We start from the raw sequence: 13807 nt of genomic DNA, 5'->3' as shown, positions 1-13807 counted from the left end.
CGATACCACCCTAATGGCAGAAAGCGAAGAGGATCTCAAGAGCCTCTTGTTGAGGGTGAAAGAGGAGAGTGCAAAAGCTGGTTTGAAACTCAACATTAAAAAAACTAAGATCATGGCATCTGGCCCCATCACTTCCTGGCATATAGAAGGGGAAGAAATGGAAGCAGTGACAGATTTTACTTTCTTGGGCTCCAAGATCACCGCAGACGGTGACTGTAGCCATGAAATTAAAAGACGCTTGCTCCTTGGGAGGAAAGCTATGGCCAACCTAGACAGCATAGTAAGAAGCAGAGACATCACCTTGCCGACAAAGGTCCGTCTAATCAAAGCTATGGTTTTCCCAGTAGTAATGTATGGCTGTGAGAGCTGGACTATAAGGAAGGCTGAGCGCCGAAGAATTGATGCTTTCGAACTGTGGTGCTGGAGAAGACTCTTACGAGTCCCCTGGACTGCAAGGAGGTCAAATCAGTCCATCCTAAAGGAAATCAACCCTGAGTGCTCGTTGGAAGGACAGATAATGAAGCTGAAGCTCCAATATTTTGGCCACCTAATGCGAAGAGAAAACTCCCTGGAAAAGACCCTGATGCTGGGAAAGACTGAAGGCAAAAGGAGAAGGGGACGGCAGAGGATGAGATGGCTAGATAGCATCACGGATGCAATGAATATGAACTTGAGCACGCTCCGGGAGAGAGCGCAGGACAGGAAGGCCTGGCGTGCTATGGTCCATGGGGTCACGAAGAGTCGGACACGACTGAACGACTGAACAACAACAACAATAGCAATGGTGCTGCAAAGATGATAATGAGCTCTTCTGCGCCTCAATGAGAGTTCGCTGGGAGTTCCATATAGTCTCCTCTTAGCATTCTAATGAAAGAATTGGACTTATGTTTAACACAGTTTGGAAAATAAGAAGATCCACATTCAAGTTAGAAAGTGGACCCTTTAAAAATATATCCACTACCTAGAACAGCCTTCCCCAACCTGGCGCCCTCCAGATGAGAGCCTACAAGGCTAGGAGATGCTGGAAGTTGTAGTCCAACACATCTAGAGGGCACCAGGTTGGAGAAGGCTGACCAAAGAGGTTGAGATCATTGCCCAGTTTTATTTGTGAAATCAAAAATCGATCTAAAAAGCGCAGCATATATTTAAGAATTGTCTTACAAGCCTGATTCAGCTCATCATACTGAAATTAATGGGAGACTTTCAGTTTTCAAGAACGGAGGTCAGACTAGGCTGTTAGTGTGCAATGCTTCAGGAATTATAAATAGATTCAGAACCATCCTCACATAAAATGAGGCCATGTATGAATATCCTCCAGCATTTCACAGTTGAAAAGAGGGACATGCTTATATTATCATAGTCAGGATTACTGGCCAAACCCTACAGAACGCATTGCTAGAGGCTCTATCTGCTTTGTGCTGTATTAATGTATGCTGCAGGAGACTGTCTGCTGATTTTAAAATCCAAGAGAGTGTTTGTGTAGATTAAATATATCCTTTAAAAAGTCACTTGTCCTGTAATAACGTTATCAGTGGTGCAGAATTAACCTCGCTGGCTTTAGTATATCAAATGGCAGGCTGCGCATTCCCAGAAGCCTTACTGTTCATGCGTGTGCAGTTTTGCATACATGTGCACTAGAGACATGATGCATCTCCCACCCTGGAAGAAACCCAGGGAATGGGGCAAATTTGAAGAAAGACAACTTGTAACAAGTCATACTAACAAAATCTTAAGGCACTCTGCAAAAGTCAAATGTGACAGTGATTTACCAGTGACAGGTAGCAGAAAAGAGACTGTCCCTGGTAAGCAGGGACATGTACACAGCAATCCTATGCGCTTTTTCTTAGAAGTCGGTCCCACTGTGTTCAATGGGACTTACTCGCTAGTAAGCATGTCTAGGATTGCATCTTTTGAGTGGTTCCCAAATTCTAATTTATATCTATCTGCCTCTCACTATGTATTTGTATTATGTTACTTATTTTGTATCATGATAGAACCCATTGGTTTGACACTTAGCAGTACCGGTCATGGAACAAGATATCAAAAGTATATAAAGCCTAAGAACTCCTCTGCTTCCTCATCATTCCGCAACACACATACTTATAAATGTTCAGAACTCCAGGCAATAGATTACTGTAACACAATTTCTGGAGCCATTAAATCTCTCCTGTAGATACTTGCTTCTCCATTTTTTATGGAATATGCCCTGGGAGCCACTGAGTAACAAATATTAAATTGTACTAGTCATAGAATAGCAGGGTTGGAAGGGGCCTATAAGACCATTGGGTCCAATCCCCCATTAGTAATAATAGCCAGTATAGTATAGTGACAAGGTACTGAACTAAGAATTAATCTACTGTACAGACTGGTTTAACAGTCATTGCCTTTCCACAGGCAGAGCCTCCCCAGGTTTTAAGATGATTCAGAGAGACCTTTCTCTCTGTTCCATCATAATTGGAGGCACATTTGGTAGGAATGCGAGAGAGGGCCTTCTTGGTGGCTAAACCCAGGCTCTGAAGCTATCTGCCAAGGGAGACCTGGCTAGTTCCATCTCTGATGTCCTTCCACCAGCAGGCAAAGTGGGCTCTCATCCAAGTGGGCTTTTCGCCTATAATCCAGTCTAGTTTGTCAGTTGCTGAAATAAATTTATTTCTTAATTGTATTGATGTGTTTTGATTTACTTTTATGTTTTGAATGTAATTTGTATTTTATTGTTGTTAAGTACCTTGAGCACCTTAAGTACCTTGTTGTGGCGAAGGGGCTTGCGTAACTCAGTGAAGCCATAAGCTATGCCGTGCAGGGCCACCCAAGACGGACAGGTCATGGCAGAGGGTTCTGACAAAATGTGGTCCACTGGAGAAGGAAATGGCAACCCACTCCAGTATTCTTGCCAAGAAAACCCCATGGAACGTATCACAAGGCTAAAAGAGATGACGCCGGAAGATGAGCCCCTCAGGTCGGAAGGTGTCCAATATGCTACTGGGGAAGAGCAGAGGGTATTTCCAAGTAGCGCCAGAAAGAGTGAAGCGGCTGGGCCAAACCCGAAAGGACACTCAGCTGTGGATGTGTCTGGCGGTGAAAAGAAAATCTGATGCTGTAAAGAACAATATTGTTTAGGAACCTGGAATGTCAGATCAATGAATCAAGGTAAGCTGGAGGTGGTCAAACATGAGATAGCAAGATTGAACATTGGCATCTTGGGAATCAGCGAACTAAAATGGACAGGCATGGGCGAATTTAATTCAGGTGACCATCATATCTACTATTGTGGGCAAGAATCCCTTAGAAGAAATGGAGTAGCACTCATAGTCAACAAAAGGGTGGGAAAAGCAGTACTGGGGTACAATCTTAAAAATGATAGAATGATCTCAGTACGAATCCAAGGCAAAACATTCAACATCACAGTAATTCAAGTCTATGCCCCAACCACTGAGGCCGAAGAAGCTGAGGTTGATCGGTTCTATGAAGACCTACAACACCTTCTAGAACTAACACCAAAAAAAGATGTCCTCTTCATCATAGGGGATTGGAATGCTAAAGTAGGAAGTCAAGAAATCACCGGGATAACAGGCAGGCATGGCCTTGGTGTACAAAATGAAGCAGGACAAAAGCTAATAGAGTTTTGCCAAGAGAACACGCTGATCATAGCAAACACTCTTTTCCAACAGCACAAGAGGCGACTCTACACATGGACGTCACCAGATGGTCAATATCGAAATCAGATTGATTATGTCCTTTGCAGCCAAAGATGGAGAAGCTCCATACAGTCAGTAAAAACAAGACCTGGAGCTGACTGTGGCTCAGATCATGAGCTGTTTCTTGCAAAATTTCGGCTTAAATTGAAGAACGTCGGGAAAACCACTAAACCGTTCAGGTATGACCTAAATCATATCCCTGATGAATATACAGTGGAGGTGAGGAATAGATTTCAGGGATTAGACCTGATAGACAGAGTGCCTGAGGAACTATGGACGGAGGTCCGTAACATTGTTCAGGAGGCAGCAACGAAATCCGTCCCAAAGAAAAAGAAATGCAAGAAAGCCAAGTGGCTGTCTGATGAGGCTTTACAAGTAGCTCACGAAAGAAGGGAAGCGAAAAGCAAGGGAGAAAGGGGAAGATATACCCAACTGAATGCAGAGTTCCAGAGAATAGCAAGGAGAGACAAGAAGGCCTTCTTAAATGAACAATGCAAAGAAATCGAGGAAAACAACAGAATGGGAAAGACTAGAGATCTCTTCAAGAAAATTGGAGATCTCAAGGGAACGTTTTGTGCAAAGACGGGCATGATCAAGGACAAAGAAGGCAGGGACCTAACAGAAGCAGATGAGATTAAGAAGAGGTGGCAAGAATACACAGAAGAACTATACAGGAAAGATCTGAATGTCCCTGATAGCCATGATAGTGCGGTCACTGAACTTGAGCCGGACATCCTAGAGAGTGAAGTCAAGTGGGCCTTAGGAAGCATTAGTAACAACAAAGCTAGCGGAGATGACAGTATTCCAGCCGAGCTATTTAAAATCCTAAAAGATGATGCTGTTAAAGTGCTGCATTCAATATGCCAACAAATCTGGAACACTCAACAGTGGCCACAAGACTGGAAAAGGTCAGTTTACATTCCAATTCCAAAGAAGGGCAACGCCAAAGAGTGTTCAAACTACCGCACCATTGCGCTCATTTCACATGCCAGCAAGGTGATGCTCAAAATCCTACAAGCTAGGCTTCAGCAGTATGCGAACCGAGAACTACCGGAAGTACAAGCTGGGTTTAGAAGAGGCAGAGGAACTAGAGATCAAATCGCCAACATTCGCTGCATCATGGAGAAAGCAAGAGAATTCCAGAAAAACGTCTATTTCTGCTTCATTGACTACGCTAAAGCCTTTGATTGTGTGGATCACAACAAACTGTGGCAAATTCTTAAAGTGATGGGAGTACCAGACCACCTTACCTGTCTCCTGAGAAACCTGTACGAGGGTCAAGAAGCAACAGTAAGAACCAGAGATGGAACAACCGATTGGTTCCAAATTGGGAAAGGAGTACGACAAGGCTGCATATTGTCACCCTGCTTATTTAACTTATATGCAGAGTACATCATGAGAAATGCCGGGTTGGATGAATCACAGGTCGGAATTAAGATTGCCGGGAGAATTATCAACAACCTCCGATATGCAGACGATACCACCCTAATGGCAGAAAGCGAAGAGGATCTCAAGAGCCTCTTGTTGAGGGTGAAAGAGGAGAGTGCAAAAGCTGGTTTGAAACTCAACATTAAAAAAACTAAGATCATGTCATCTGGCCCTATCACTTCCTGGCATATAGAAGGGGAAGAAATGGAAGCAGTGACAGATTTTACTTTCTTGGGCTCCAAGATCACCGCAGACGGTGACTGTAGCCATGAAATTAAAAGACGCTTGCTCCTTGGGAGGAAAGCTATGGCCAACCTAGACAGCATAGTAAGAAGCAGAGACATCACCTTGCCGACAAAGGTCCGTCTAATCAAAGCTATGGTTTTCCCAGTAGTAATGTATGGCTGTGAGAGCTGGACTATAAGGAAGGCTGAGCGCCGAAGAATTGATGCTTTCGAACTGTGGTGCTGGAGAAGACTCTTACGAGTCCCTTGGACTGCAAGGAGGTCAAATCAGTCCATCCTAAAGGAAATCAACCCTGAGTGCTCATTGGAAGGACAGATAATGAAGCTGAAGCTCCAGTATTTTGGCCACCTAATGCGAAGAGAAAACTCCCTGGAAAAGACCCTGATGCTGGGAAAGACTGAAGGCAAAAGGAGAAGGGGACGGCAGAGGATGAGATGGCTAGATAGCATCACGGATGCAATGAATATGAACTTGAGCACGCTCCGGGAGAGAGCGCAGGACAGGAAGGCCTGGCGTGCTATGGTCCATGGGGTCACGAAGAGTCGGACACGACTGAACGACTGAACAACAACAACAACCTTGAGCACCATTTGTAGTGGGATGTTAATGTTTTTAAAAGTGTCCTGTGAGGAGAGCTAGTGAACTCAAGCAGAGAATTCTCAGTACTGTTACCAAACTGTGGCTCTTTAGGAGAAACCTTTACAGTTAAACCAGTATAAAATCGATATAAGTTGTAGTGCAGTCTCCATTTGACTGTGGAGACTTGGGTTCATTGCCCTGTTCAGCCATTAAACTAACTGGGTGACCTTCAGCAACTATCCCATAGGGTTCTTGTGTGGACAAAATAGGATAACCATATGTACGCTGATAGATAAAACTGTGTAAGGTTTAAGCTGGACAAAACATTACTATAAATGGATAATCAGTAGTTGGTGTCATTTTGATTCAAGAGATGGTACAGTTGTCGGTGTTTGTTTCACCCATGAGTACGCCACCATTTCAACCACATCCTGGTTTTGTTTGCATGAGTTAAATGCTGAATTGTTTTAATCACACCTCAACACCTAGGGTCATTCACAGATAGTGCATTCTGTCAATCACTTGCACTCAACTCCACCCACTTGAAATGTAATACAAACCATGGGAGAGTTGTTATACAGCTAGTTACTTTGAGATTATCAAAGAGTCAACACTTCTCTCCTTGAGAAGCCAAGGGTCCTCTTTTTGTTATCATTTACAGTCTTCTCAGAAGCCCCCACTGAGTTCAATGGGGCTTACTCCCAGGTAAGTGTGCATATCTCTTCCTGCTCGTGGAAGGTGCCTTTGCCTGATTTTCGGCAATCCCCCTTTCCTCCTCAGTCCCTCATGTCATAGCCCACTCCATTCAGATTCCCTGACCCTCAAGAGGCTTGGGGTGGGGGGAGTCACCTTTTGACAACACTTCTCTAAATCTAAGCCTCAGGTTTTCATCAATTTAATAAACCATTACATGTGTATATGAGTTTAAAAACAGGTTCTGAAGCAAAAAAGTATACTTTGGTTTAAGATGATGCATGCATGTGATGTAGCAGGCAGGCTTAAGCTTAGAAGAGGCCTTCACTCCCATGTGAGAGAGATGCAGGGATGCCTCTTCTAAGATGGTTTTCCCATTTACCACTTTTTATAACTACTTATATTTTTAAAAAATCTACTGCATGGTAAATTGGTGCATTCTTTTCATCAATTACACCTGTAAAAGCTGATGATTAAACTGACTGATTAAATGTTTCAGCTCTATTCAACACAGATTAATTCCTCTTTAGCATTTTTACAATTTGGGCAGTTAAAGAAAGGGATTTTGCCACCCTTTCATTTCATGCTTACTGGTGAAGTGGGTATTTGCATTAGTAGTGAGTAAGAAAGTAAGGGGCTATTCCGGGTCAATCCTGCTAGAGCACCAGTGTAGGTGTGTCATGTAATTAAATATCTATCATACATGGACATCATTCGGTCTGAAAAGCCTGATTAGACAGTGAACAGGAACAGGAAGGCTGGAGATTTTTTGATCCATTTCTCCCAGTGGTTGTACTTCTGTTTATATAACCAGAATCCTTATGTTTATAGCTCACTGTGCTTTGTGTGTTTACAGTCGCATTCAAAGCAACGTGGATGGCAGATATTTGGTAGATGGCGTCCCCTTCAGCTGCTGCAATCCCAGCTCCCCACGACCATGCATCCAGTACCAGGTCTCGAATAACTCAGCGCACTACAGCTATGACTATCAAACAGAAGAGCTCAATCTATGGAACCGTGGCTGCAGGGAGGCTCTGTTTAACTACTACAGTGGCATGATGAGCTCCATGGGGATCGTCGTCCTCTTTGTCTGGCTTTTTGAGGTAACACACGAGTGTGGCTGTCCCTCTCTCTTTTTCAGAACCACAGTGAAAGGCGTGCCCTTTACACAGAAGTGTAAGAACTGGTAATTATAAGGAAGAAGTGAGGACGAGCAACAAGATGTTGCAGTATATCTCCTACCCCTGCCTCTGAGAACAGGAGTGTTCCTGTCAGGGCTCCAGCCAGTTTGCAACAGGAGCCTTGGAGTGTAGTTGTTCAGGGCTTGTGGGTTTGGGGAAGTAAATTATTTATTTATATGCTCTGGGATGCTCTGGCTTGGATTCCTGCACTGAACAGGGGGTTGGACTCGATGGTCTTATAGCCCCCTTCCAACCCTACTATTCTATGATTCTATTACATTGATATCCCACCTTTTTTCCTCTTGCAAGGAATCCAAGGCAGCTTACATGGTCCTCCTCTCTGTTTTATCCTCACAACAACCCTGTGAGGTAGGTTAGGCTGAGAGTCAGTGACTGGCCCAAAGTCACCCAATGAGCTTCATGGCTGAGTGGGGACTAGAAACCAGGCCTCCTGTCTCCAAGTCCAACACTCTTAACTACTACACCACACTGGGTCTTTTAGGAGGAAGAAAAGGAAAAAGGACATCTCCCCACCCCCCGCTCCTCCAACTTCCCCCATTGATGATATAAAGTGCTCAGGGGCTTGCGCTTTGGACTTGCTGTCAGTGACAAACTTGGGCACTTCATTGCTGCATAATGGCAGTGGGGAGGAACTTTCTGGAACGTGGGAAAGGAAGTGAGATTTCTAATGCCACAGTGCACATTCCTTTGGCCTTAATCCCCACCTCCAGGATATTATAACTTGCTAAAGGCTCAAGCAGACCAACCCCCTCCACCATTTTCTGAGTTTTTTTTAATTACCTAAAAAAATTATAAACATTGGGCAGTATCCAGTACAGATACTGCACTTGCACTCAGCTTGCTGCACCAGTGAGACCCACCGCTCATACAACAGAAAGCTAGCAGCTGAAAAAGAAACCCTGGAAACAAGGGGAAATGCTTGTTGCTGGATCAAGACAGGTCAGCAGAGCTTCTTTCTGCAAGCTCCACTGACCTCCGCTGATTTCAGAAATGCGCGTTTCTGCTTGTTCCTGGCTGCTAGCTTCCTGTTGCACTAGCGGTGGGTTCCGCTAGCAAGCGGGAAGGATTGGATACTCCTTTAACATGCCTCTGGGGATTCACCTGAGTATGCAGAAATTCCTACCTTATTTTTGGATGTCCTCTTTTCACTTCCAGCGTGATAGGCATGGGCCCAGTCATGTTTGATACCAGAGCGTGAAATCGGGAACCACAGTCTCTACACCTTCAACATTCCATACATCTTGGAAGTTCACAGGGCATATATAGTTTTCTTCTCATTTATAAACTAAACTTTGTAGAATGTACTATCCTATTTTTGGGTGGCCCCATTTTCCTTTCAAAGAACAGGCATGCAACCATTTGATGTTACAATTAGAGGAAAACGGTAATAGAATCAGTAAAGTTCTAAAAGTAGTGGTGTTACACTGCAAGAAATGTTCCAATGTTGCTTTCATTATGGGGATTTCTACACCAGCCTAAAATCCTGCATTTAAAATGGGGCTTTCCACTTCTGTTTTAAATGCAGGATCACAACTGATTTTGTTTATTTATTTATTTATTAAATTTATTAATCGCCCATCTGGCTGGTCACCCAGCCACTCTGGGCGATGTACAACACACCATAAAACAATTTAAAACAATAAAATTCTACCATAATTTTTTTTTTTAAATACCCTAACCCACCCCAAATGCCTGCCTGAACAACCACGTTTTTAATGCACGACGGAAGCTCATTAAAGAGGGGGCATGACGGAGTTCCCTAGGGAGGGAGTTCCACAGAGTGGGGGCCACCACAGAAAAGGCCCTCTCCCTCGTCCCCACCAGTCTAGCTGTCCTGGCTGATGGGACAGAGAGAAGGCCATCCGAGGCTGATCTTGTTAAGCCGAGGCCTGTCTGGTGCTGCTGGAGGCGCTCCTTAAGATAGGCTGGTCCGGAACCATATAGGGTTTTAAAGGTCAAAACCAACACCTTGAATTTGGCCCGGAAAACAACTGGTAACCAGTGCAACTCCTTCAGCACTGGAGTGATGTGATCTCGCCGGCGGCTGCCTTTAATCAGGTGAGCCGCCGCGTTCTGTACCAGCTGCAGCTTCCGAACCGTCTTCAAGGGTAACCCCACATAGAGCGCATTACAGTAGTCTAAACGAGAGGAGACCAGGGCATGTACTACCGATGGGAGCAGATGGTCGGGAAGGAAGGGGCGCAGCCGCCGTATCAGATGGAGTTGATACAGCGCTGTCCGGCTCACAGCTGACACCTAAGCCTCCATGGACAGCTGGGAGTCCAAAATGACCCCCAGGCTGCGGACCTGGTCTTTCAAGGGTAGCCGTACCCCATTCAACACCAGGTCAACATCCCCCAGCCTCCTCTTGTCTCCCACCAAAAGTACCTCGGTCTTGTCAGGGTTCAGCTTCAGCTTATTCCTCCCCATCCAGCCACTCACCGTCTCCAGACATTTGGACAGGGATTCTACGGCCAACCTTGGTGAAGATTTGAATGAGAGGTAGAGCTGCGTGTCATCCGCATATTGATGACACTGCACCCCAAACCTCCTGATGATAGCCCCCAGCGGCTTCACATAGATGTTAAATAGCATCGGGGAGAGGATGGAACCCTGTGGCACCCCCAAGTAAGTGGCCACGGGTCCGAAACCTCCTCTCCCAGTGCTACCCTCTGGTACCTGCCGGAGAGGAAGGACCGGAACCACCGCAATACAGTGTCTCCAATGCCCAACCCCTCCAGGCGGTCCAGGAGGATACCGTGGTCAACGGTATCAAAAGCCGCTGAGAGGTCGAGGAGAACAAGGAAGGAGCATTCACCCCTATCCAGAGCCCTCCTCATATCATCCACCAAGGCGACCAAGGCCGTTTCTGTCCCATGCCCAGGCCTGAAGCCCGACTGAAATGGGTCTAGATAATCAGTTTCTTCCAAGTGTGCCTTCTGCACCGCCACCACCCGCTCAATCACCTTGCCCAAAAATGGCAGATTTGAGACTGGGCGAAAGTTGTTCAGAACTTGAGGATCCAAGGAGGGCTTCTTTAAGAGCGGTCTTATCACTGCCTCCTTGAGGGCTGATGGCATCACTCCCTCCTCAAGGGAGGCGTTCACCACCACCCTGATACCCTCTCCCAGTCTCTCTCTGCAGCTCATAATGAGCCAAGATGGGCAAGGATCAAGTAAGCAGGTGGTCAGCCTTACAGATGAAAGCACCTTGTCCACTTCATCAGGAGGAAGAAGCTGGAACCGATCCCACAAAACCGGTTTGCCACAGGCCGCCTCTTGCTCACTAACTGTATCCACAGTGTGCAGAGTAACACACCTAATCTGATCAATTTTATCTGCAAAGTGCCTTGCCAAAGCCTCACAGGAGGCCTTAGAATGCTCCAGTGGTTCCGGAGCCACAGGACCGACCAGGCTCCGGACCACTTGGAACAGACTCCTGGGACAGCACTCTGCAGACGCGATGGAGGCAGCATAATATTCCTTTTTTGCTGCCTTCACCGCCACGTGATAGCCTGAAGATACAGCTCTAGCCCGTGTCTGATCGTCTTTGGAGCGAGACTTCCGCCACCGGCGCTCTAGCCGTCTCACCTCCTGTTTCAGAGCTCGTAACCGCGGATTGAACCATGGTGCAGTCCGAGCCCTGTTCAGGGGGAGAGGGCGTTTCGGAGCCACCCGATCTAATGCCCCAGTGATTGCGGCATTCCAGCCACCCACCAGGGTCTCGACCGAGTGGCCGTTGGCATGCCCCAGAGAATCCCCAAGCGCGTTCAGGAATCCATTTGGATCCATAAGACGCCTGGGGCAGACCATTTTAATGGGTCCTCCACCCCTGCAGAGGGGTTGTGGAACCAAGAAGTCCAACGTCACCAGATAGTGATCTGACCATGACAAGGGGGTGGTGGATATACCCCCCGAATTCCAGATCACTCCCCGCTTCTCCAGAAACAAACACAAGGTCTAGTGCATGACCGGCTACATGGGTGGGCCCAGTTAGAATATGGTGCAGCTCCCAGGAGGCCATGGTCTCCATGAAGTCCCGAGGTGCTCCTGTGAGGATGGCCTCCGAATGTACGTTGAAGTCCCCCAACACCAGTAAGTTAGGGGACTGTACACGCACATCAGAGACCACCTCAAGTACCTCGGCCAGGGAGTCAGTCGTGCAGCAGGGTGGATGGTACACGAGCAGAATCCCCAGACTGCCCTTCGGGCCCAACCTCCAGTACATGCACTCAGCAACCTTGGTCTCCCGGAGAGGGGTCTGGTGAAGATCAAGGACTCTCGGTAGATAACAGCCACTCCCCCTCCCCGATCCCCAGCCCTCGGCTGCTGTGCATACGAAAATCCAGCTGGACACATGGCTGCAAGGGTTGGAGCAGCAGCCTCGGCCAGCCAGGTCTCCGTAATACATGCCAGGTCTGCACCCTCGTCCAGGATCGTGTCATGGATGAGGGAGGTTTTCTGGGTAACAGACCAGGCATTGCAGAGCAGCAAACGAAGGCCAGAAGATGGGGTCACGCCTCCCCCAGCCATCCTTTGGCTCTGGACAGGCCCGGAGCAAGGGACAGATACTACACATCTCTCCCTTGTTCCCCTTACCTGGCATGGCCTGCCCCTAGCGCTCCACCAGCGCCTGCCGCCCAGCCTCAGTATGTTCTGGCCCCCAACACTCCCCCCACTGCCTCCATCAGGTGGACACATGCCCCCTCGCTCCCGCCTATCAGGCAGGCTACCCACCCCTAAAAACTTTACACCTTCACACGCGCTTCCTTCTCTGTAGATGGCCATTCCCATAGTGTTATGTTTCCATGAAGAGGCATTACATACGCTCCAGGTTAGCGATACTGGCTCCTGGGTTCCTGCCTCTTTCCCTCCCCTTGCACATTACTGGTGCATGGGGACTGACATGCAGACAGCCCCCTCACCGATCTCCCCGAGCCCCGCCTCCCTCTTCCTTGCTTTTGGCCAGTCCCTGTCCCTCAGCCCCTCTGCCGCTCCTCTACTCTGCCGCCCCCCCTCACTGCCACTCTGCTGCTCTGCCATTCTGCCACTCTGTTTTGAACTGGCAGGCTGAAAATGGTGAGGAGCCAAAATGGCACAGCAGCGGGAAGGCTGAACGCCCATCAGACCTTCATCACCACCTAAGACATCATGACCACACCCCCAACAACCACACTCAGCACTTCATTCACGCTAGGGGAGAAATACAGGGGGATGACATGACGTTCCATTTGTGCATGTCTGGAAAAAAAACCCTTTTTTTTCCATTTGAGGAAAACATGGGATAGGTAGGCGGAAATAGTGGAATAATGACTGGACAACGACGATGTCATGTAATGGACCCACACAATTCAGTGAGTGAGCAACCATGAAGGTGCAACAAACTTGAGGTGCAGAGATCCCCTGTGTATACAGAGTGAGTTCACAATGACACAGCACAGCAGTTCCTGCCCTAGGGCAGTTCCTTCCTCTAGAGACCATCATGAAGTCAGTATAGCTGCTTAGACTGTATTAGAATTGGTGTTGGGGTTTTAGGGTGCAATCCGATGCATGTTTAGACAGAAAAAGTCATACAATCCCTAGCATGCCCCAGCCAGCATGGCTGGCTGGAAGGATCCTGGGAATGCATAAGATTGCACCCTTAGGAGATTAGCATCCCACAGTAATTTCCCATATTTTGTCCCTTGAATAGTTATGTCTCAGAAATGCCCCAGTCCTCAGCATCTCCTCCTTTGAATAAATATACAACTACACAGCAACATTTGGGGAAGAGCTTTTTTAAAAAAAATCTAATCTCAAAGCACTATCTGCTAAAGCAGAAGTTAAAGAGAGACTGAGTGATGGCTCTTCACCTGTAAGGATTTTTAAATTTGCTTGCTAACTTACTTAAGATCCATACGATAAAATGTTACCATTTTGATAAAATGTGACCTGAGAAAGCTCTCGGGTCTTAGGGCATTTCTAC

General features: G+C 46.9%; 1 protein-coding gene across 1 annotated transcript in view; it reads left to right on the top strand.

Moving 5' to 3' along the window:
• The window catches only part of PRPH2 (peripherin 2), a 31007-nt gene that overhangs the window by 6761 nt on the left and 10439 nt on the right, over positions 1-13807 (top strand). Inside the window, exon 2 of the mRNA XM_084828910.1 lies at positions 7498-7744. Coding sequence (XP_084685036.1) covers positions 7498-7744 — 247 coding nt within the window. The remainder of the gene's footprint in view (positions 1-7497; positions 7745-13807) is intronic.

Source organism: Heloderma suspectum, chromosome 1 (genome assembly GCF_057233095.1).
Source record: "Heloderma suspectum isolate Gila_16-S chromosome 1, 16-S_ref, whole genome shotgun sequence".
NCBI lineage: Eukaryota > Metazoa > Chordata > Lepidosauria > Squamata > Helodermatidae > Heloderma > Heloderma suspectum.
The sequence above is the reverse complement of the archived record's forward strand: the minus strand, read 5'-3'. Positions and strand labels throughout refer to the sequence as shown.